The sequence below is a fragment of the Heptranchias perlo genome, chromosome 13, assembly GCF_035084215.1.
Source record: "Heptranchias perlo isolate sHepPer1 chromosome 13, sHepPer1.hap1, whole genome shotgun sequence".
Taxonomy (NCBI): Eukaryota; Metazoa; Chordata; class Chondrichthyes; order Hexanchiformes; family Hexanchidae; genus Heptranchias; species Heptranchias perlo.
Window position 1 is genome coordinate 22,340,047 of NC_090337.1, and position 24,486 is coordinate 22,364,532.

Sequence of the window (24,486 nt, forward strand, 5' to 3'; positions counted from 1 at the left end):
GGTAATTCGGTCCATCTAGAATAACCCAGTGGCTCCATCACTACATTGAACAGTCTCTGAAATGATTTCAAGGTTTTCGTCTCTACTATCTGTTAATTGTATCTATGTGATTTATATCTAATTTTATTCAGGTGGTGGGTTTCAATTGGGAACTCTCTTGCATCCATTTATAGGAGGAAGCTTATCTAGGGGTGCACGATGTGTGATGGTGATCTCTATGAATAAAGGCTTGGAAGCAACTGAAGACCAGGCTCTAATATTCTATCCTTCACCACCTGGCTATCCAGTTTATAACACTATCTACCCAGAAGTCCATTCCAAGTGTTGATTGGTCACTCTTTGCATGAAGAAGAACTCGTTGAAATCAGTCCAAGTCCTAAGGTTGTCAAACCTATGATTATTCAGTACAGTTGAGATAAATGGAGAATCTGGCATCCCCAACCATCCACAAGATTTCAGACTTGTGAAACAAACTTTATAAAAGAATATGGGAATCCTTCATTGTAACAAAAAGTTTACAATAAGAATACGCAATAAAAAGGTTTTACTGTGTGTTCTTTGTACATTTGTAAATTCGCTTTTACCATGTCCAGTTATGATTGTAGTTCTAGGATCAAGTTCAAGTGAGCAGCAAACTTTGTGTTACATGTTGACAAATATTGACTTAAAATAAGACCTTACGGACAACAGTTAATGGACAGAAAACAGAGAATAGAGATAAATGGGTCATTTTCAGGTTGGCAGGCTGTAACTAGTGGGGTATCGCAAGAATCGGTGCTTGGGCCTCAGCTACTTACAATCTATATTAATGACTTGGATGAAGGGATCGAGTGTGATGGATCCAAGTTTGCAGATGACACAAAGCTAGGTGGGAAAGTAAGCAGTGAGTAGGACACAAATAATCTGCAAATGGGTATATACAGGTTAAGTGAGTGGACAAGAAGCTGGCAGATGGAGTATAATGTGGGGAAATGTGAGGTTATTCACTTTGGTGGGAAGAATAGAAAAACAGAATATTTTTTAAATGGTGAGAAACTATTAAATGTTGGTGTCCAGAGAGACTTGGGTGTCCTAGTACAAGAAACACAAAAAGTTAGCATGCAGATACAGCAAGCAATTAGGAAAGCAAATGGCATGTTGGTCTTTATTGCAAAGGGGTTGGAGTTCAAGGGTAAGGAAGTCTTACTATAATTGTACAGGGCTTTGGTGAGACTTCCCCTGGAGTATAGTTTTGGTCTCCTTATCTGAGGAAAGATATACTTGCCTTAGAGGCGGTGCAATGGAGGTTCACTAGATTAATTCCTGGGATGAGAGGGTTGTCCTATGAGGAGTAGACTGGGCCTATACTCTCTGGAGTTTAGAAGAATGAGAGGTGATCTAATTGAAACATATAAGATTCTGAAGGGGCTTGATAGGGTAGATGCTGAGAAATTGTTTCCCCTGGCTGGAGAGTCTAGAACTGGAGGGCATAGTCTCAGGATAAGGGGTCAGCCATTTAAGACTGAGATGAGGAGGAATTTCTTCACTCTTCTGAATCTTTGGAATTCTCTACCCCAGAGGGCTGTGGATACTCAGTCATTGAGTATATTCAAGGCTGAGATAGATAGATTTTTGGACTCTAGGGGAAATGAAAGGATATGGGGATCGGGCAGGCAAATGGAGTTGAGCCATGATCTGATTGAATGGCGGAGCAGGCTCGAGGGGCCGTATGGCCTGCTCCTGCTCCTATTTCTTATGTTCTTACCATTTAGGACATTGCTGACTTCATCTTCCTCATCATCGAACTGCTCAGAGGCAGTGAGAAAGTCCTCCTCAATGGATGATACTGAGCAATTGGTGTCATCCTCTGTCTTGCAATTGGTGATGCTGTGAAGATGTATTTTTTTTCCTTTAACATAATCCAAGCCAATCATGCATTTGTTTATTTCATAAATGACACAGGCCATGTCATTCTTCCTGCACCTTCTTGCAGATTGAACTAAACAGACATCTGGCGGTCTAGGCCACTGCTTGGGAAGAGAGAGACATTCATCTTCCAAATGATTGGCGGATTCATCTTTCTGATTAAGGCCCTAAAAACAAGATTTTACAAATTAAAAGTTAGGTGGTTTTGAAAGGCTTTCAAAGAATTGTCCTTTTTTAAATACATATGGCCAGTTTAAAATAAGGCAAAGTTGAAATCTGCTACATTTTGTTAGGGTTGGCTGAGACAGTTTGGCATGTTTACTGATGTATTTTGAGTTTACTGGAGTAGTTTAGGGGTATTTTTGTGGGTTTGCTGGATTAAAATACACGGGCCCTAAATTTCCATGGGGCCAGTGGCACACCCCCAGCGCAGGTCAACTAGGAGCACAGCAACGCTGCAGGGAAACTATCCAGGAACGAGATATGCTGGATCACAGCCCAGGTTGTGAATTTGCAAGAGGCCTCGTTGAGGTGGAACATCTGTCTGCTGCAAACATACCCCCCGACATTAGAGAGAGCGGGGCAGGGAGGAGGGAATTCTTGCACTGGGTATTTTGTTGGCCTCAGCCTCTCTAACACCGAGCGCTCTGGGCGCTAAGATGAACCCGGCATACAGACATGTTCAGAGGTGGATGTGGGATACATCTGGGGGTCCAAGCCTGGATCCCTAATAAAACCTACTGCTCATCACTTTTATAAAGGGAGCTGACTGGGCCCAATTGAAGACATAACAACTGGTGGGATCAGCTGTGGCTAAGCAGTGCCACTTCCCCTCCCACCTGGTGTGTGACCAAGAAGAGCTGATATTGGTATAGGTGGCCATTGACTGCAATCTAATGAGATTGCCCTGTCCCAACTCCAGACAATCCGGCAGAGTCTGGAAAAGAGGTCATTGGTGCCTTCTCTACCACACATCCACTGGAAAAGCAGGGCTGAGGAATTTTGGCCCCTTGTTCACATTTTCCTAATTTACACAGAGTTATGTTCGACGTCTATGCTGTTTCTTAGCTTTTATTGGAGATGCTAAAAATGATTTTAGTGCCATCTTTCCGAGATGTAGCACTATAAAGCTGACATTTGGCTGTACTATGAAATATGTATTTCATATTTTAATTACATTATTGAACACCCTTAAATAGTATTTTTTCCCCTTGAGGCCAGAATTCCAGAATGTATACAGTACAACTCATTTATAGTGAATATTGATTTGCGGGGAAAAATATGTCCCTATTTGCTCATTTTCAAAGTTTAATTTCATTATTTTAACAGATGAATAGTTCATAACCGCTACTATACAGTAAAGAGCATTTCCAGCAGGTTCTGTTGATATACAATTCCAAATTAAAAATGTAGGCAAACTAATTAAAAATATAATGAACCATCACAAATTATTATGGAAATTTTACAATGTAATTTATCTAATTAAAACATAAAACTCTCGGGCCATTAATTAAAGTGGAAGGGAATTTTTATGAGGCAGTACTGTGACTGTAACATTCTGTGACAGGTTCACTGTGTAGCAGTTTAACAACTGTACTTAGCAAAGTAGCACCTGCTATTGCAATAGTGTCATTTTTTTTGACGGGAAGTTGGTGAAGATGTGCTACTGATATGAGTGGTACTAAGTGAATCCCCATGGCTAATATCACCTGAGCACATTCTCAGAGCAGACCAGTAAGTGGGAATCTAAAACAAAAATTGTCTTAAAAGTAAAATCACTACTTTTGACAAATTTATAGTCAGTACTCATTATTAATGATTTTTACTTCTCATGCAACCATCTCAATTTCTTCTTCTTCCTAGCCCCAATTATCTACTTTGAGAGAAACTTTCAAAATACTTGCTCCACATTCAGTGAAAACTAATTGTAAGGTTTGATTTTTTTAGTCTGTAGAAAGCTCAGACATCGGACATTAACATAGTGACACAGAGACTGCCCTTGACATCAAGGCAGCATTTGACCGAGTGTGGCACCAAGGACCCCTAGTAAAATTGAAGTCAATGGGAATCAGGGGGAATACTCTCCAGTGGCTGGAGTCATACCTAGCACAAAGGAAGTTGGTAGTGGTTGTTTCATCTCAGCCCCAGGACATTGCTGCAGGAGTTCCTCAGGGCAGTGTCCTAGGCCCAACCATCTTCAGCTGCTTCATCAATGTCCCTTATTCCAACATAAAGTCAGAAATGGGGTTTGTTGATGATTGCACAGTGTTCAGTTCCATTCGCAACCCCTCAGAAAATGAAGCAGTCCGTGCCCACATGCAACAAGTCCTGGACAACACCCAGGCCTGGGCTGATAAGTGGCAAGTAACTTTCGCGCCAGGCAAGTGCCAGGCAATGACCATCTCCAACAAGAGAGAGTCTAACCACTTCCCCTTGACATTCAATGGCATTATCATCACCAAATCCCCCACCATCAACATCCTGGGGGTCACCATTGACCAGAAACTTAACTGGACCAGTCACATAAATACTGTGGCTACAAGACCAAGTCAGAGGCTGGGTATTCTGTGGTGAGTGACTCACCTCCTGACTCCCCAAAGCCTTCCCACCATCTACAAGGCACAAGTCAGGAGTGTGATGGAATAATCTCCACTTGCCTGGATGATTGCAGCTCCAACAACACTCAAGAAGCTCGACACCATCCAAGACAAAGCAACTCGCTTGATTGGCACCCCATCCACCACCCTAAACATTCACTCCCTTCACCATCGGCACACCGTGGCTGCAGTGTTTACCATCTACGGGATGCACTGCAGCAACTCGCCAAGGCTTCTTCGACAGCACCTCCCAAATCCGCGACCTCTACCACCTAGAAGGACAAGGGCAGCAGGCACATGGGAACAACACTACCTACACGTTCCCCTCCAAGTCACACAACATCCCGACTTCGAAATATATCACCGTTCCTTCATCATCGCTGGGTCAAAATCCTGGAACTCCCTACCTAACAGCACTAGGAGAACCTTCACTACACGGATTGCAGCGGTTCAAGAAGGCGGCTCACCACCACCATCTCAAGGGCAATTAGGGATGGGCAATAAATGCTGGCCTTGCCAGCGACTCCCACATCCCATGAACAAATAAAAAAAATGTTGCAACCAGGTCAATCTTTGAGGTTTATTTTCAGTGGAAATTAAAATCTTGTTTTCTGACTGCTTTTCCATGTTCTTCTCAAGTTCTTTCTGACTACTTTTTAACATTATATCAAATTTTCTGAGGAGTAATATTTTTGTGAATTTGATCAATGATATGGTTTGATGATCACAGTTTAATAAAATCCCTTGCCAGGGTCCTATGGTCAAAATGTGATATTTCAGGACAGAATCACAAGCTCCATACCTGGGAATTGTCCAAATTGTCATGACAGCTTCCTGGAGAAATTAATCCACTCACAAGGATGAGTTCATTATCTTTCATCTGGCAAATGTTTAAAGAATTGATGAGGTGTGGGAGATCAGGGGAGACAGTAACTAATTTCTAGATAAACAAAAACAAAAACAGACAAAAGTGGCTCATGTTATTTGTTAACACATCACCTATCTCTTCGACCATGCTTCTGGCCCCTAACTCCTCTAGTTCATGCTTGATGTCTGTGAGTAGCTCTACCCCTTTGTAATGCACTGTGGGATATTTTGCTACATCAAATGGCGCTATATAATTACAAGCTATTGTTGTCAAAAAGATTTATGTTTAACAGAGAATGGTGGACAACACAATTTTGGTTGTCAGTTCCACACTTGTGCTTTCAGCAAGGATTACTGAATAGTAAACTGGCAAGGATAGTGATCAGGAGTAGGAACCCTGACAGATTTATTTTCTCTCTTAAGCTCATGGATGCTGAGACTTAATTACTATCCCAGCTAAGATTGGCTAACTTACACAAACCAGGGATGAAGCTAGGACCTTCCTGGCCTATATAGCTCTGTGTCACATTTACATTGAGGCATTAGCAATCAGTGGCAGTGCGTATTTTGCTCATCAAGGTAAGAGAAGTCAGTATTAGGAATAGTTTTCTATTTTTTATCCCAGTGTCAATATTGATCACCTGTAGGTAAAGTGACTAATTCATACATCCCTTACTGTTGACTAAAGAGCAATGTTAGAGGGATGCAACAGGTCACTTTCCCTGACCTTCCCTGAGCCTAGTATGTGGCAGGAGGATATCTATAGAGGACTCAAAATGCAACAACTCAAAATGTGGTAAAAATGTGAGACACGTCTGTATGCATTTACCATCTCCAAGTTCATCATGTGCAACTGTGTTCATTTATTGGAGCTTTGGTTGGTGATGACCATAGAATTGTTCAGAACATATTGCACTTCCGTTGCTGTTTTCTACATCCACAAATCAATAGCTAAGTGGGCCTATTAATGCAGTGCAATGGTGTGTGAAATTACTGGTAAATTATATTATATGGGGGTTCCTTGCAATCTTCTTTTAAATATTATCTAATGAGGTGACAGAGATGGGATATATTCATTCTATAAACATCATTCAGCATCATGCTGAGATTTCAGAATCCTCCCTGAAATTGAACTTTTTAACCCTTTCACCGGAACACACATATATTCAGGATGGCACTGGCCTGGAGATTTCTGTTTCACAGCAATTTTCTTTATTTTTTAAAATTTCAAAATCATGCAGCATTTAGTGAATGAAATCGATTTAATTCATTAATAATTTTCACAGAATAAAAATGTATTCAATAGTTAACTGACAAAATGAATATTCAGAAGCAAATTTCACCAGATCCGGATCTTAGTCCTGTCTCTCCCTAAGCCCTAAAATTATTCACTTACACAAATGGTTAACATGCTGACCTGAAATACCTGTCCCCACTATTTTAATGAGGGTGTTTACCTGTTTAAAATAAATAGGCTAATGTCTCTGCTGGGAAATTCAAACAAACATGTTAAGCACTCATAGGCCAATATTCCACAGTGCAATTTCTGTGCCCTAGTTTTGCAGGAATAATTTTACCTGTGTTCTCTTACCTGTTGCAATTCTTTACTATTCCTCTTTGTATCCACTCCGTCAAGATTCACAAAACAGATCTAGAGAAAAAAATAATTGAATTCAGCTCGAGAGCACTCATAGTCAGAGCTTAACAAGGTCAACATGGTTTTTGGTCATCAGGCCAACTAATTATGGCAAAGCTTTTTCATCCAGCTGTTAGTGGGCAGAGGATGACAAGTCTGAGCTTACTGCAGCTGCCATGGGGTGGCTGTGGGGTGTGGAAGTAAACAGACCAACTAGTCACCAAAATTGTAATTCTAAAAATGAACTATGCACGCAGTTACAGAAAGGATTTGATTGCAAGTTCTACTAATTCAAGCCAACCATGTGGCGCATGGATCTGAATTCCCCATGTGTGCGACTAGCAGGCGAAGCTCCGTGCTGGGAGCACAGATTGAAAATGACCCCTATATAGCCAGAACAGAGAGTACTAGTTTCCAGAAATTATGCCAAGGCTTTACAATACACTGTGTTCAATTTTAGTCGCCACACCACAAAAAACATATACATACATTGGGAGGGTGCAGAGAAGGGCAACAAGAATGATTCCAAGTGTAAAGGACATGATCTATGAGGAAAGATTAGAGAAGCTTAAGCTCTATAGTTTGGAAATAAGATGGCTAAGTGAGGACCTCAAGGTATATAAAATAATAAATGGAAATAATAAATGGTAAGGATATATGCACTGGCCACTGTGTGGCACTAGTAGCAATCTTAGGAAAAGACAGATTGAGGAGGAGAGGAGGGGTTAAATGAGAGGCAAAAGATGTGCTGTAGAGTGGAGGGAAGGGTTCAGATTCTTGGACCATTTGGACCAGTAATGGAGTGAGCAGTACTAATGGGACACCTGAACAGAACTAAGACTGATGTCTCTGATTAAGATGAAGAGAAGATTAAGGGGTGATCTAATCAAGGTGTTTCAGATGATTAAAAGATTTGATAGAGTAGATAAAGAGAAACTATTTCCTCTGGTGGGAGAGTCCAGAACAAGGGGGCACAACCTTAAAATTAGAGCTAGTCTGTTCAGCGGTGATGTCAGAAAGCACTTTTTCACACAAAGGGTTGTGGAAATCTGGAACTCTCTCCCCCAAAAAGCTGTTGAGACTAGTTCAATTGAAAATTTGAAAACTGAGATTAATAGATTTTTGTTAGGCAAGGGAATTAAAGGTTACGTGACCACGGCGGGAAGATGGAGTTAACATACAGATCAGCCATGATCTAATTGAATGGCAGAACAGGCTCGAGGGACTGAATGGCCTACTCCTGTTCCTATGTTCCCCCCTAGGGAGATTAACCAGAGCTTTGGGGTGGATTTAAACTAGTATGACAGGAGAAAGAGGATAAATATGAGAATAAATTAGGCAGCATGGAAGGGAAAGTAAGTTCTAGGTGTGTAGGTAATAAAGAGGTAGAAAGTTTGAATGTGGTTATATAGAACAAGACAGTAAAATTAGAAAAAGAATCGAGATATAGGAGGGAATTAAAAGGAAAAATTGCCAAACCAAGGGAATCCAAATTTAAAAAAAAATATATAAATGCAGAGTATAAGAAACAAAATCAGGGAACTAGAGTCATTGATTAAAATAGATAATCATGTTATAATAAGAACATAAGAACATAAGAAATTGGAGCAGGAGTAGGCCAATCGGCCCCTCGAGCCTGCTCCGCCATTCAATAAGATCATGGCTGATCTGATCCCAACCACAAATCTAAAGAACACAAGAAGTCGGAGCAGGACCCGGCCACATAGCCCCTGGGCCCTCTCCGCCACCCACAGGGCATTGACCGATCCGAACTCAGCTTCATGTCCAATTTCCTGCCCGCTCCCCATAACCCCTAATTCCCTTTACTTCTAGGAAACTGTCTATTTCTGTTTTAAATTTATCTAATGATGTAGCTTCCACAGCTTCCTGGGGCAGCAAATTCCACAGACCCACTACCCTCTGAGTGAAGAAGTTTCTCCTCATCTCAGTTTTGAAAGAGTGGCCCCTTATTCTAAGATTATGCCCCCTAGTTCTAGTTTCACCCATCTTTGGGAACATCCTTACTGCATCCACCCGATCAAGACCCTTCACAATCTTATATGTTTCAATAAGATCGCCTCTCATTCTTCTGAACTCCAATGAGTAGAGTCCCAATCTACTCAACCTCTCCTCATATGTCCGCCCCCTCATCCCCGGGATTAACCGAGTGAACCTTCTTTGTACTGCCTCGAGAGCAAGTATGTCTTTTCTTAAGTATGGAGACCAAAACTGTATGCAGTATTCCAGGTGCGGTCTCACCAATACCTTATATAACTGCAGCAATACCTCCTTGTTTTTATATTCTATCCCCCTAGCAATAGAAGCCAACATTCCGTTGGCTTTCTTGATCACCTGCTGCACCTGCATACCAACTTTTTGATTTTCTTGCACTAGGACCCCCAGATCCCTTTGTACTGCACTACTTTCCAGTCTCTCGCCATTAAGAAAATAACTTGCTCTCTGATTTTTCCTGCCAAAGTGCATAACCTCACATTTTCCAATATTGTATTGCATCTGCCAAATCTCCGCCCACTCACCCAGCCTGTCTATATCCCCTTGCAGGTTTTTTATGTCCTCCTCACTCTCTACTTTCCCTCCCATCTTTGTATCATCTGCAAATTTTGATATGTTGCACTCGGTCCCCTCCTCCAAATCGTTAATATAGATTGTAAAGAGTTGGGGACCCAGCACCGACCCCTGTGGAACACCACTGGTTACTGGTTGCCAGTCCGAAAATGAACCATTTATCCCAACTCTCTGCTTCCTGTTCGATAACCAATCCTCCACCCATGCCAGAATATTACCCCCAATCCCGTGATTTTTTATCTTAAGTAATAATCTTTTATGTGGCACCTTGTCGAATGCCTTCTGGAAGTCTAAATACACTATGTCCACTGGTTCCCCTTTATCCACCCTATACGTTATATCCTCGAAGAACTCAAGCAAATTTGTCAGACATGACTTCCCCTTCATAAAGCCATGCTGACTTTGTCCTATTAAATTATGCTTATCTAAATGTTCCGTTACTGTCTCCTTAATAATAGACTCCAAAATTTTACCCACCACAGATGTTAAGCTAACTGGCCTATAATTTCCAGCCTTCTGCCTACTACCCTTTTTAAATAACGGTGTTACATTAGCAGTTTTCCAATCTGCCGGGACCTCTCCTGAGTCCAGGGAATTTTGGAAAACTATCACCAAAGCATCCACAATCCCTACTGCCACTTCCCTCAAGACCCTAGGATGGAAGCCATCAGGTCCAGGGGATTTATCCGCCTTGAGTCCCATTATTTTACTGAGTACCATCTCCTGAGTGATTTTAATCGTATTTAGCTCCTCCCCCCCGAGAGTCCCCTGTTTGTCCAGTGTTGGGATATTCTTAGTGTCCTCTACTGTAAAGACTGAAACAAAATATTTGTTCAGCATTTTTGCCATCTCCATGTTTCTCACCATTAATTTCCCGGTCTCATCCTCTAAGGGACCTATGTTTGCCTTAGCCACCCTTTTTCTTTTTATATAACTATAGAAACTCTTGCTATCTGTTTTTATATTTTTTGCTAATTTCTTTTCATAATCTAACTTCCCTTTCTTAATCAATCCTTTAGTTACTTTTTGCTGTCTTTTGAAGAATTCCCAATCTTCTATCCTCCCACTAAGTTTGGCTACCTTATATGTCCTTGTTTTTAGTCGGATACTATCCTTGATTTCTTTACTTAGCCACGGATGGCTGTCATTTCTTTTACACCCTTTTTTCCTCAGTGGAATATATTTATTTTGAAAGTTGTAAAATAACTCCCTAAATGAACACCACTGCTCATGTACCGTCTTACCCTTTAATCTATTTTCCCAGTCCACTTTAATCAATTCCGCTCTCATACCATCATAGTCTCCTTTATTCAAGCTCAGTACGCTTGTTTGAGAATCAACCTTCTCACCCTCTAATTGGATATGGAATTCAACCATGTTGTGGTCGCTCGTTCCAAGGGGATCCTTAACTAGGACATTATTAATTAATCCTGACTCATTACACAGGACCAGGTCCAAGGTTGCCTGCCCCCTTGTAGGATCAGTTACATACTGCTCAAGAAATCCATCCCTGATGCACTCAATGAACTCGTCCTCAAGGCTGCTCTGCCCAATTTGATTTGTCCAGTTAATATGATAATTAAAATCCCCCATAATTATGGCTGTTCCCTTATTACATGCCCCGACTATCTCCTGATTAATACTTCTTCCAGCAGAGTTGCAACTATTAGGAGGCCTATATACTACGCCCACTAATGTTTTTTTTCCCTTATTATTCCTTATCTCCACCCAAACTGTTTCATTATCTTGATGCTTTGTCCCAATATCATTTCTCTGTATTACAGTGATTCCTTCCTTTATTAACATAGCCACCCCACCTCCCCTTCCTTCCTGCCTGTCCTTCCTGATTGTTAAATACCCTGGCATATTTAATTCCCAGTCGTTGTCACCCTGCAGCCATGTTTCTGTAATGGCCACAAGATCATACCCATACGTAGTTATTTGTGCCGTTAACTCGTCCATTTTATTACGAATGCTACGTGCATTCAGATAAAGAACTTTCAAATCTGTTTTGTGACGCTTAGTTCCTGCTTTTTCCTTTTTTAACACTTTACCTATTACTCCATACCTTCTGTCCCTTCCTGTTACGCTTTCCTCTCTCTCCCTGCTCAGGTTCCCAACCCCCTGCCACTTTAGTTTAAACCCTCCCCAACAGCACTAGCAAACACTCCTCCTAGGACAGCAGTCCCGGCCCTGCCCAGGTGCAGACCATCCGGTTTGTACTGGTCCCACCTCCCCCAGAACCGTTTCCAGTGTCCCAGGAATTTGAATCCCTCCCCCTTGCACCATTCCTCTAGCCACGTATTCATTTGAAATATCCTCCTATTTCTACTCTGACTAGCACGTGGCACTGGCAGCAATCCTGAGATTACTACCTTTGAGGTCCTATTTTTTAATTTACCTCCTAACTCCCTATATTCTGCTTTTAGGACCTCATCCCCTTTTTTACCTATATCGTTGGTGCCTATGTGCACCACGACAGCTGGCTGTTCGCCCTCCCCCTCCAAAATGTTCTGTAGCCGCTCCGAGACATCCTTGATCCTTGCACCAGGGAGGCAACACACCATCCTGGAGTCTCGGTTGCGGCCGCAGAAACGCCTGTCTATTCCCCTTACAATTGAGTCCCCTATCACTATAGCTCTGCCACTCTTTTTCCTCCCAGCCTGTGCAGCAGAGCTACCCGTGGTGCCAGGAAGTTGGCTGCTGCTGCCTTCCCCTGATAAGTCATCCCCCCCAACAGCATCCAAAGTGGCATATCTGTTTGAGAGGGGGATGGCCACAGGGGACCCCTGCACTACCTGCCTGCATCTCTTACTCTTCCTGGTGGTCACCCATTCACTTCCTGCCTGTATACCCTTTACCTGCGGTGTGACCAACTCGCTAAACGTGCAATCCACGAGTTTCTCTGCATCGCGAATGCTCCACAGTGAGTCCACCCGCAGCTCCAGCTCCGAGATACGATCGGTCAGTAGCTGCAGGTGGACACACTTCCCGCACACATGGTCGGCAGGGACACTGGTAGTGTCCATGACTTCCCACATCTTGCAGGAGGAGCATATCACGGGTGCGAGGTCTGCTGACATGGATTTTCTTCCGGGGCAAGTTTGCGGCCAGTCGACGATTAAGGAGGGACTTCCACTTGCTGCCTGCCACCTGACCTGGCATGACCCTGACCCAGTTACCTGGGTTGGGGAGGTCATTAGTTATGCAGGGCAGGCTAACATCAGGATCTCCAACGCCAGGAGGAGGCCCGCCACTGCCAGGAACTTTCAAAAAGGAATTGGATAAATACTCGAAGGGAAAAAATTTGCAGGGCTATGGGGAAAGAACGGGGGAATGAGACTAACTGGATTGCTCTTACAAAGAGCCAGCACAGGCTCGATGGGCCAAATGGCCTCCTTCTGTGCTGTAACCATTCTATGATTCTAAGTTTTTGTATCGGTGCACTAGCTTTTAGTGATTTGTGTACACTGATACCTAAACCTCTTTGCTCCACCACTGTTCCTAGTTTCTCACAATAAGAAAATATTCCGATTTGTCTTTCTCAGATCCAAAGTTAATGACCTCACACTTCCCCACACTGAATTCTATCTGCCATAGTTTTGCCCACTCATTTAGTCTGTCTGTGTCCCTTTGTAACTTTCTGCTCCCATCCACACAACCTACTGTGCCTCCTAACTTAGCGTCATCTGCAAACTTGGATATAAAACTCTGTTCCTTCATCCAAGTCATTAATATATATGGTGAGAAGCTGAGACCCCAGTACAGATTCTCAGTGAACACCACTTGCCAATCAGAGAACATTCGTTCCCCTCATCCCTAACTCTGTTTCCTACCGCTTAATCAATTATTGGCCCATGTCACAAGCTTACCTCCAGTTCTGTGTGGTCTCATTTTTGCAAATAATCTCTTGTGCGAAACCTTATTAAATGCCTTATGGAAGTTCAAATAGACAACATCCATCTAATGCTAACAATCTCCTCAAAAAATTCAACTGGATTAGTTGGACATGACCTACCCTTCACAAAGTTGGGGTAATGTGTGCAGTCTTTTGTAGAAGGATATAAAAGTAATGAAAAAGGTTCAGGATAGATTTACTAGAATGTTAGCAGAGCTGATGGGTTACAGTTTTGATGGGAAACTTGAGAAATTATGGCTTTTTTCCCCTAGAGCTGAGAAGGTTAAAAAGTGATCTGATTGAGGTCTTCAAACATATGAAGGGTTATGATAAAGTTAATAGTGATAGATTGTGCCCTTTTTATGGTCTTGCTGACTGATGTAAACAAATAATTAAGTTGCTGCCACAATTTCGGAGAGGTGGAACTTCCCCTGCCCTACAGCTGTGTTGCTGACCCTGACTGATTCCTGCTGTCAGCCTGACTTATATAATTTGGTGGGCTCTCGCGAGAGTTCCTGCCTACATTGAGGAAGCTGCCTTAAGGGATGGTTGGAAATCACTGCAGGCCTTGGGTGCCTGCTGCAGTGGGGCATGGCATGCTGCCTGAGTCACCTGAAGAATATTTTTGTGTTTTTTTAATTTTCAAAAATTCTGGGCAGAAGGAGTGTAATTGATCACCCCATGAATCCCCTCTTCCCCTATCATAGCAATTTGGATGCCCAGGACATACTAACATTACTAGCATTAAACAGTGCTGCAGAGTTAATGACAGGAAATAGATTATATAACATTTTCTCATAATTGACATGTCCTGGAGTACACCTGCCCATATCAGGACAGTGGTGTTAAACACCCACTGTCACTACAATGGGAAACCTGCTGGAGTTAAGCTGGGAAACCTGCATAACTTCAGAGGAAAATGGGCTCTATAAACATTAGGGACACTGAAAATGTAGCTGGGTCCCACAGTGGGAGAGTTAGGATACTAGAAGGATGAGCTTGGAGGGGCTGAATAACATTTTCTTGTACTTAACTTTTTTATATGCATTGCAATCCAATTTCACATTAAATGTGCAATAAAACTATGCAAACATATCGACGTTGTAACAATGCATTAAACTCATCAGAAGCACATACACAATATAAATATTAAAATATTAGGTTAAATGAATTTTCATGCTGTTATGTGTACTAAAATAAAGTGTCTCTGATTTTGGCCATTTGTCCCAGACTAGCAGGTAATGATGCACGAAATCCTGTTTGAATATTTTCAGTTCACCCATTTACTGGACTGATGGGTTCAATGAGTCCATTCAGTACATGCTCCTTAATTTAGTCCTTTGCTCCCTTGCTAATTATTTTACATCGAGATGCGTTTGTCACCTACTAGTTTAGTTTTAGAAAGGATTGAAATTATTTTGAATTTAGTTGCATTGTTTCTTATTATTTGCTTTACATCCATTTATTATCCATTTTATTATTTACCAACTTACTTTTGATACCTTCACCCAGGTTATTTATAAATTACAAGGGTCAAAGACTAAAATAAAAACACCTCATTTGGCTACACAAATACAACATACATTTTACACCTACTAAATCCTGTGTGTAACTTCTGGACTAACTTTGTAAAGTGCTCTTTTCCTCCCTGACTTATACTATGTTGGGTTGCTCTAGAAAGAACTCTGAATTTCCTATAGACACATGTACCCTTTCCTACTAAAAAATACATGGCACATCAAAAAGAACTGTAATGATTCAGCTCTAATGACTTCTTTTGTACCTATAAATGTAGAATGAGATTATTCTATTGGCTATATACCACTTGAAGTGTATTAATCATTACTGTGTTAATATTTCAGTATTCAGTATAAGATGAAGGAGCATGCTGTACAGAGAAACTTCACCAGCTATAATACTACCCTAAAGATACACATGCCGACATGTTATCAACAAGACAAGATGTAAACATTCACATTGTACGACATGAAATGGGAAAGTTATAATGGAATTTAGAGGATTAAGGGGTGATTTGATCGAAGTTTTCAAGATATTAAGGGGAACTGATAGAGTCGATAGAGAGAAACTATTTCCACTAGTTGGGGAGTCTAGGACGAGGGGACATAGCCTAAAAATTAGAGCCAGGACTTTCAGGAGTGAAGTTAGGAAACACTTCTACACGCAAAGGGTGGGAGAAGTTTGGAACTCTCTTTCACAAACGACAGTTGATGCTAGCTCAATTGTTAATTTTAAATCTGAGATTGATAGATTTTTGTTAACCAAATGTGTTAAGGGATATGAGGCTCAGATGGGGATATGGGGCATGATTTTGATTGCGAGCCGGGAAGGGGGCGGGGGGGTCACATTGCGGATGGGAAACTCAGAAGTACGGATTTCCCGGATATCCTTACGATTTTGACGTAAGGACATCTTTTTTTTTGTCGGTTTGCTGTCCGACTGACCGGCCTGATTGACAGGCTGGTCTCAGTCGTACGGGAGACCAGCTAGGGAGAGGACATGTTCAGGTAAGTCTTTGTTTGTATGGATGGGGGGGGCATGGGTGGGCACAGGGGACATAGGTTGGCACAAGGATCACGGGGGAGTCAGTCATGGGGAGAGGGATTGGGGGTCAGTCACAGGGGGAGGTTGTTGGGATCGGGGGGGTGATTGTTGGGGTGGTTCGGAGATCGGGGTCGGGGGTCCGTGATCGTTGCAGGGGTTGGAGATTGGGGGCGGAGGTCCATGATCATTGGGAGGGGGTCACTGCAGGTAGGCTTGTTGGGCTTGGGGGGAAGCAGTCCTCCGGGCCCACAAGCTGTGCCAGAATGGCACCTACCTGGTAGTGGCGGGCCTTCTCGCCTCCTTTCACATGGCTTGAAAGAGAAGGCCCGGGAATCCCGGCCCCCCGGGGTTGAAATCGGAAACTGTGGGAAAATGGAGGTCCAAAGCCACCTTGAAAGGTTTTAAGGCCCGACCTGCCTCCTGGGGGCTGGTTGGTCGCCCGCCCCTCGTCCAGCTACGGTGAAAATCGGAAATGGGCGGGTTGGAGGCGTGTTGAGGGCGGTCTGAAATGGTTGCAATTTTGAATGCCCCCCGCCTCCAACCCACCTGTTTTTCACTTTTAAAATCGTGCCCATAGAGTTAGGTCAAAAATCAGCCATGATCACATTGAATGGCGGCACAGGCTCGAGGGGCTAAATGGCCTACTTCTGATCCTATGTAAAGAAATTCATCTTAGAACATAAGAACATAAGAAATTGGAGCAGGAGTAGGCCAATCGGCCCCTCGAGCCTGCTCCGCCATTCAATAAGATCATGGCTGATCTGATCCCAACCACAAATCTAAAGAACACAAGAAGTCGGAGCAGGACCCGGCCACACAGCCCCTGGGCCCTCTCCGCCACCCACAGGGCATTGACCGATCCGAACTCAGCTTCATGTCCAATTTCCTGCCCGCTCCCCGTAACCCCTAATTCCCTTTACTTCTAGGAAACTGTCTATTTCTGTTTTAAATTTATCTAATGATGTAGCTTCCACAGCTTCCTGGGGCAGCAAATTCCACAGACCTACCACCCTCTGAGTGAAGAAGTTTCTCCTCATCTCAGTTTTGAAAGAGCAGCCCCTTATTCTAAGATTATGCCCCCTAGTTCTAGTTTCACCCATCTTTGGGAACATCCTTACTGCATCCACCCGATCAAGCCCCTTCACAATCTTATATGTTTCAATAAGATCGCCTCTCATTCTTCTGAACTCCAATGAGTAGAGTTCCAATCTACTCAACCTCTCCTCATATGTCCGCCCCCTCATCCCCGGGATTAACCGAGTGAACCTTCTTTGTACTGCCTCGAGAGCAAGTATGTCTTTTCTTAAGTATGGAGACCAAATCTAAATATTGCAGATAGTAAGTAAGCATGCACTTAAAATACAATCCTTACAACCTCACCTGATGGTTGAGGACTCAAACGATTTACAGTTCTGAGGTCAGTATTCAGGTTGTTTGAACCCTGTGAATCCTCATTGCAATCTGCCACTTTTTATACCCTACAAGTAGCTACAAGTTACTTATCAAAATATCCATATAGAACAAGCTACATCGACCTGATAACGTCTTGTTCACATGTATAGCTTTACATCTTTAAACTGTAGAGTAGTGTCAAATGGATAATTGCGAGTGCAGGATCGTGCATTTAGTCCTCATGTTGATTTGTGAACTGAAAACTTTTACAACATGGTATAACAAATCCAGGTGATTACGTTGCCTGACAGGCCCTAATGCATACAGGCCCAGGACAAGTCTACCCCCAGGCCCTGGTGTTAACATTAGCAGATTTGTGTCTGTCTGTGTAAAAATGGTAATGCAGAGTAAAAGAATTTCCCGATATTTGCTAATGGCGTGCACCAGGAGCACCAAAGCAGACAATCTCTCTCGTATCCAGCAGATGAGAAACCATTTCCGTTGAGAAAAAAATCTTGGGCATGACTTCAATCGGTCCTGCCAATCATGGGAACTGCATGACACTGCTGTGTGCACAGCATAGGAACTAAGCTGCAGTAACCTCTGGGGAGCATGAGAAGTCTTAAAAAATGCTGTCTTTCTTCTGCAAACATGAGCAGGCGGACATTGGGTTGGGAGCACTGATTTTCAGCGTATAAACAGAATATTGCCATGCATATGAATGACCACTTGGGTGCGTGACTGGGTGGCTGCTAATACCCATGAAAGTGTGCCCTACTTTGGCTTACCACCAACAGAAGAGGAGGAGCACAGGAGGAAATCCATCCATCCTTCCATTCTTCCTTCCTTCAATAAACTCATGGTAGGTGTGAGCACAGTATCCTGAACACTGAGCAGTTTCTTTACCCCGAACTGTGGTGCTTGGGCCGGCCTGCTTAATTTTATAATCTAAATGCGCCTCAAGTGAGATTCTGTGCCTCATGAAATCAGGATTATAATATTGATTAATTTGAACTTTCAATTAAGGCCAAATGAGCATCCGTTTCTCTCAAGGCAAGTGAATTGTAGTTCCATAGCATCAAGTAACATTCTGAGAAACACTTCAAAAGCTATTTTCAGCCTTTGGACTTAATACTCCAACACCATATGAGGATATTTTTTTTTAGATAGAATGGATGTTGCTGAGGACTCAGCATCAATCAAATCTAAATCTTCAGAGAGATCTGTCAGCAGTTCCTCAACTTCTCACCATTTGGCTGAGCCTCCAGATGATGGTGGGATTTTGTTGTACTCCGATGTGCTGATGTAGAGAGCTGCTTAATGAAGCTTTAAAATGAAAACCTGTGCACTTATAGCGTGCCAAACCCTTAGCTGATGCAATTGTGACAGGAGCACTAACAGCTTGGGCTAGGGAAACAATAGCTTATTAAAAAAAAGGCAGGGGGTGGAGATAAAGCCAATGTATAATAAATCTTGAGCAATTATATAAGAAAACATGCTACTGCAATTATAAATTACAAGTCCAATTGAATCTGGAATTACAGGTGGCTTTGACAATGGGTGAAATATTCAAATGAGAATGAAGATTGCTAGATTTATGGGCATCATTTGAACCCTCATATTGAATTACAGCTTTTTAATCACTGCCAGATATTGCTTTTTTAATAATGTACACTGATCGCAATAAAAATTAACAACATTCTTAAAACAGTTTAACAAGATGAAATGGCACTGATGGAAGAGTGCAAGAGGCTACACGGATATTATCAAACTGCAGAATATCATCATGTGGCTCACAGGAGAGTATTATGGTTGTATCACGCTGAGCCTGTTCTTACTGGTTGGACAGAAAGAGGGAAATCGGTTTGTGACTGAAATCAACCAACCATCCCAGCCGTAAGAAAAAGGGGTTCTTCATGTGAAATAGCTGGAATGGGCAATAAATGCCGGCCTTGCCAGCGACGCCCACATCCCGTGAACGAATAATAAAAAAAAAGAATAATTTCTCATATCTATGGTCTTTTACTATTAACAGCCTATTATTTTTTATAGAACTATTTACTTATCTAAAAGCATGGCTGGTTCAATCCCACATCATTCTGCTTCCCTTTCTGTCTCTGTGAACACAGCCTCCTCAATCCCACATCACCTTTATTCCCATCACACTCCATGTGTACATGGATGGCCGAGATCTACAACTGCTGTGTTCCCCTCTCCTTTTTAAAATGTTCACTTTATAAAAAGATATGAAATATAATTGGAGTATTTGTACAGGAGGACCAACTCTGGTCCTTGGAAATTCGTACTGATCAGTGGCCCTGGACATGGGCATAGAGGCCCAACTCTCTCCTGTGGTTCCTTAGAATTATTAATGCGTAACAGCCTTCATGTCCCAGTAATCTCAATGACCAGAGTGCTAAACAAGATGAGGCTGGCCAGAAGTCTGCACATCACTGAATGAAGACTGAGTGTGATGGAGAAAGTTGGTCAATGGTAGTAAAGTCACCATAGCAAAGTGCTTGGTGTGTAAAGGGCACAATGTCGTCATGAAGCAGATGTAGCCAGCTACTGTGGAATGATTTCAAGGGAACCCATAGTTTTGTGTGTCAGCCAGAGTACTTAGGTAATATGGAGTGAAGTACTCACCAACTTCCAGAGTGAAGAGGGCACATAGAGAAAAAGTAAATTCAGACTGCTACTGATGAAGTGCTAGGAGCAGGTAAATCCAAGTACTCTGTAGGCCTGAAAGAGCACGTAGCCAGGGAGTAAAGATTGAGAGGGCAATTTCTCTCAAAGGAAAAAGAACAGTGATGCTATGCGTACACCACTTCCTACTTTAACTCAGACGGATACCCTATGACTTTGTAGGACTGGCGCACACATGGTGGGCAAATAACCGTGAGCATTTACTAGAGGGCAGGCACTGCATTCTGGTTTGTGTATTGCAGAGGTATCCAGCAGCACGGCTACGTTAGCCATTTCCTCTTAAGTGGCTGAGTCACTAACTCACTTCTGATCAGAATTGATTGCTTTCAGTTTTTCTATTCTTGCTAGTCTTGTTTTTTAAGTGCTTCTGTGATGAAGTCCCACTGCTCAAGCCAACAGAAAGTGGACAAGCACTTTCATTGATTGATTAATTATTTTAAGTTGAGACCAGAATTAACCCATTTTCAAATGCTTCATATTGACTCTCTTAATGTTGAAACAGACCCAGTAATCAGTGCTACTTTATTCGTTTACTCTTCTTTTCATCTCATTTTCTCTATTTGTGTTGTGACTGAAATATTTTATTATTTTTGCGCAGATTTTACATTTTATTGTGATTATATTGCTATTAATTATACCCATCCCAACAGATCATGTTACTAGGATCTCACAGGAAATATGATGTTTTATTGAATGTAATAATTTTAAATAAATGAAATATTTTTTTCTCAATTATTGATGCACCAAATGGAGATAAACACTCACAGTCAGTGAAACACACTGTAGGGCAGTGGATTATATTGCTGGCTGAATTTTTTTGCCCTGTCAATTGTTTGCATGTCTGTAGATATTTGGATGAATGAACAGTGATTCTGGGTGGATTAGAGTTTTGAGTCAAACATATAGCAGGTTAGAATACAGAATAAAAACAGAGCAAATTAGTGCACCGAGTACATTAAATTAAACAACAGTCTAGAACACAGGAGTTACATTGGAACACTAAATTTAGGGCGGATTACAGTACAGAGCAGATTAGTGTACAAGTAGAGAGCAGATTAAGTACAGAGTAAATTACAGTGAACAGGTTAGAGTCCAGAGTAGGTTAGAGTACAGATTGAAAGCAGATTAGTACCAGAGAGGGTTGATGAAGGTAGTGCAGCAGATGTTGTATATATGGACTTTCAAAAGGCATTTGATAAAGTATCACATAACAGACTTATTTGGAAAATAGAAGCACATGGGATTAAAGGGACGGTGGTAACTTGGGTATGTAATTAGCTAAGGGATAGGAGACAGAGAGTAGTGGTGAACGGATGTTTTTCTGACTGGGGAGAAGTATGTAGTGGGGTTCCCCAGGGATCGGTATTAGGACCATTGCTTTTCTTGTTATATATAAATGACCTGGATTTGGGTATAGGGAGTATAATTTTGAAGTTAGCAGATGATACAAAACTTGGCAATGTAGTAGTGAGGAGGATAGTAGCAGACTTCAGGAGGACATAGACAGGCTGGTGAAATGGACAGACACATGACAGATGCAATTTAATGTGGATAAGTGTGAAGTGATGCATTTTGGGAGGAACAACATGGAGAGACAGTATAATCTAAATGGTACTATTTTGAGGGGGTGCAAGAGCAGAGGGACCTGAGGGTGAATATTCACAAAACTTTGAAGGTGGCAGGGCAAGTTGATAAGCCGTATGGGATACTTGGCTTTGTAAATAGGGGCATTGAATACAAAATCAAGGAAGTCATGCTAAACCTTTACAAATCATTGGTTAGGTCTCAGCTGAAGTATTGTGTAGAATTCTGGGCACCACACTTTAGGAAGGATGTCAAGGCCTTGGAGGGGGTACAGAGATTTACCAGGATGATATCAGGGATGAGGAACTTCAGTTATGTGGAGAGATTGTTCTCCTTAGAGCAGAGACGGTTAAGGGGGAAGAGCTAGTAGAGGTATTCAAAATTATGAGGGGTTTTGATAGAGCAAGTCGGGAGAAACTGTTTCCTCTGGCAAGTGGGTCGGAAACCAGAGGTCTTCGATTTAAAATAATCAGCAAAAGAAATAATGGGGAAATGAGGAAAATTTTTTTCACACAGAAGGTTGTCAAGATCTGGAACGCACTACATGAAAGGGTGGGGGAAGTAGATTCCATAGGAATTTTCAAAAGGCAATTGGACATGTACTTGAAGAGGACTAATTTGCAGAGTTATGGGGAAAAAGCTAGGGCATGGGACTAAATTGGACAGCTCTTTCGAAGAGGCACAACAGGCCAAATGGCCTTTTATGATTAGAACACAAAGCAGATTAGAGTGATGATCAGACTACAGTGAATAGAAGATTACAGAGCAAATTAGATTTAGATTTAGAATGCATTGTCACAAATGGTGCCGATTAGAATAGAGATTAAAATATAACATTGGGTCGAGCACAGATCAGAAGATACTGCTGAGAGCAGGGGATCAACTCAACCTTAATTTAAATACTTCCTTTTTTGCCCCTTTATTGCAATCACTAGTCACAATTAGCAACAAAATCACTTCAGTGTAAGAAGATTAACATCAGAGTCTAGTGTTGAAAGAAGAGAGGAATCTTTTAAAAATAAAAATAAAAAGCACAAATAGATTGAGTTTTAAGTGTAAATTATTATTATTAGCAGTATAAGTGTAGAATATGACACAATGGGCTGTAAATTGGGCCGTGTAGCGCCTGTCTTGTAGGTGCTACGCAACCTCCTAAGGACCCAAAAGTGTCCGGAATGTGTGCGCACACTTATAGCGTGATGTGCGCCGGATGCCATCTTGGTAAAGGCGTTTGCGCAAGTGCAGATAACGAATGCTGGCAGCATGTAAAGTGTGGTAGATCAGTGTGCAACGTTGATTTAAAGGGAAAGATGTGATTTTCGAACTCAAAGCTCCAGCCAACGCACTGTCTTAACCTCGCACAACTGAACAGGACGTAAACAGCATGGAGGACCCCCCTGTTAACGCTATTTAAAGGGATCATGCAGGATTTGCAGGTTAGTTGCTGGATTATTGCTTCTGGCTGCTGATGTATTTGTACCTGTTTTTGGAGGTCTCATATACTCGAATACTAGGATTAGGGGACATAGACTAAAAATTAGAGCCAGGACTCACAGGAGTGAAGTTCGGAAACACTTTTACACACAAAGGGTGGTAGGAGTTTGGAACTCTCTTCTGCAAACGGCAGTTGATGCGAGCTCAGTTGTTAATTTTAATTCTAAGATTGATAGATTTTTGTTAACCAAAGGTATGAAGGGATATGGATCTAAGGCGGGTATATGGAGTTAGGTGACAGATCAAACATGATCTCACTGAATGGCAGAACAGGCTAGAGAGGCTAGAGGGGCTAATTGACCTACTCCTGTTCCTATCTCCCTATGTTCCTATAATAAAGTTTCAATACTCTACAGAGAGTGGGCTTTCTAGCTGACAGGCAACAGCAAGGGCACTGACAGAGTGGCAGTGGTGGGACTGGAATACTGACATCCTGAGAAAGGACAGCAGGTTCATGGAGCCACTGTCACTTGCTGCCTCCTGTTATGGGTCAACTTCTCCTGCAAGAAAGTTAGAAGTGGGTCTGGGTGATGTGCCTGTCATGGTTGAATAGCTGCCAGTGTGTGTGACCTGTGAGTTGTGTGCGTGCGGCTTGCAACAGTGGTAATGTGTGAGGGTGAGAGAAAGCATCTGATTGGAAGAGTTGAGTACTGATAGAAAGAATTTGTTGGTATGTGGGTGATGGGGGGTGTAGTGTGTGGAGCAGTGGATGTGGCTAGTGGTGCAGTTGGTAGGAGACGCCAGTTGACAGTTGACCTCACCCACCTTGACCACTCGTGTCAAAGCATTGAACTTCTACCTGCACTGTATCCATGTTTGTGGTGCTGTGCACCTGGCATTGACTTCGTTCCCCGTTGTCTCCCCATTGTCTCCCACCCCCCCACCCACCTCCCACCTACCTGTGGATATAGGATGTCCCTCCTTCTGTCCACGTCTTGCACCAAGGCCTCTAGTGCATCAGCAGAGAATCTTGTTGCACGTACTCTCGCAAGCCTGGTAACAACTTGAACCAGCAGATTGGTGAGGTCTGGCATACAGATTGGAGGATGTGGGATTTAGTGCTGCACAACCTTTATTCAATGTTTTAACATAACTCAACGATTTGTAAACATAGGGACGGGAGCTGCATCTGTGTTTTGGGTGTGCGGTGTCTGATCTCTGTTCAGACTCCGTGCAGACCCGTAACTTATTTTTGGCAAATAATAGGTACAGGCTACCTTTAAGAGGTGCAGGCTGCCTGTCGGAGATACCGTCTGCCT

The 24,486-nt window shown here is 42.4% G+C and overlaps 1 protein-coding gene across 4 annotated transcripts in view; it reads right to left on the reverse strand.

Annotated features, from left to right (window-relative positions):
• The window catches only part of sphkap (SPHK1 interactor, AKAP domain containing), a 228,576-nt gene that overhangs the window by 34,300 nt on the left and 169,790 nt on the right, over positions 1-24,486 (reverse strand). For all 4 annotated transcript variants that reach the window (XM_067995140.1, XM_067995137.1, XM_067995139.1 and 1 more), the window contains 3 exons: positions 6,961-7,020; positions 5,305-5,442; positions 1,745-2,072 (listed from right to left, as the gene is read on the reverse strand). In XM_067995140.1, the coding sequence (XP_067851241.1) occupies positions 1,745-2,072; positions 5,305-5,442; positions 6,961-7,020 (526 nt within the window). The remainder of the gene's footprint in view (positions 1-1,744; positions 2,073-5,304; positions 5,443-6,960; positions 7,021-24,486) is intronic.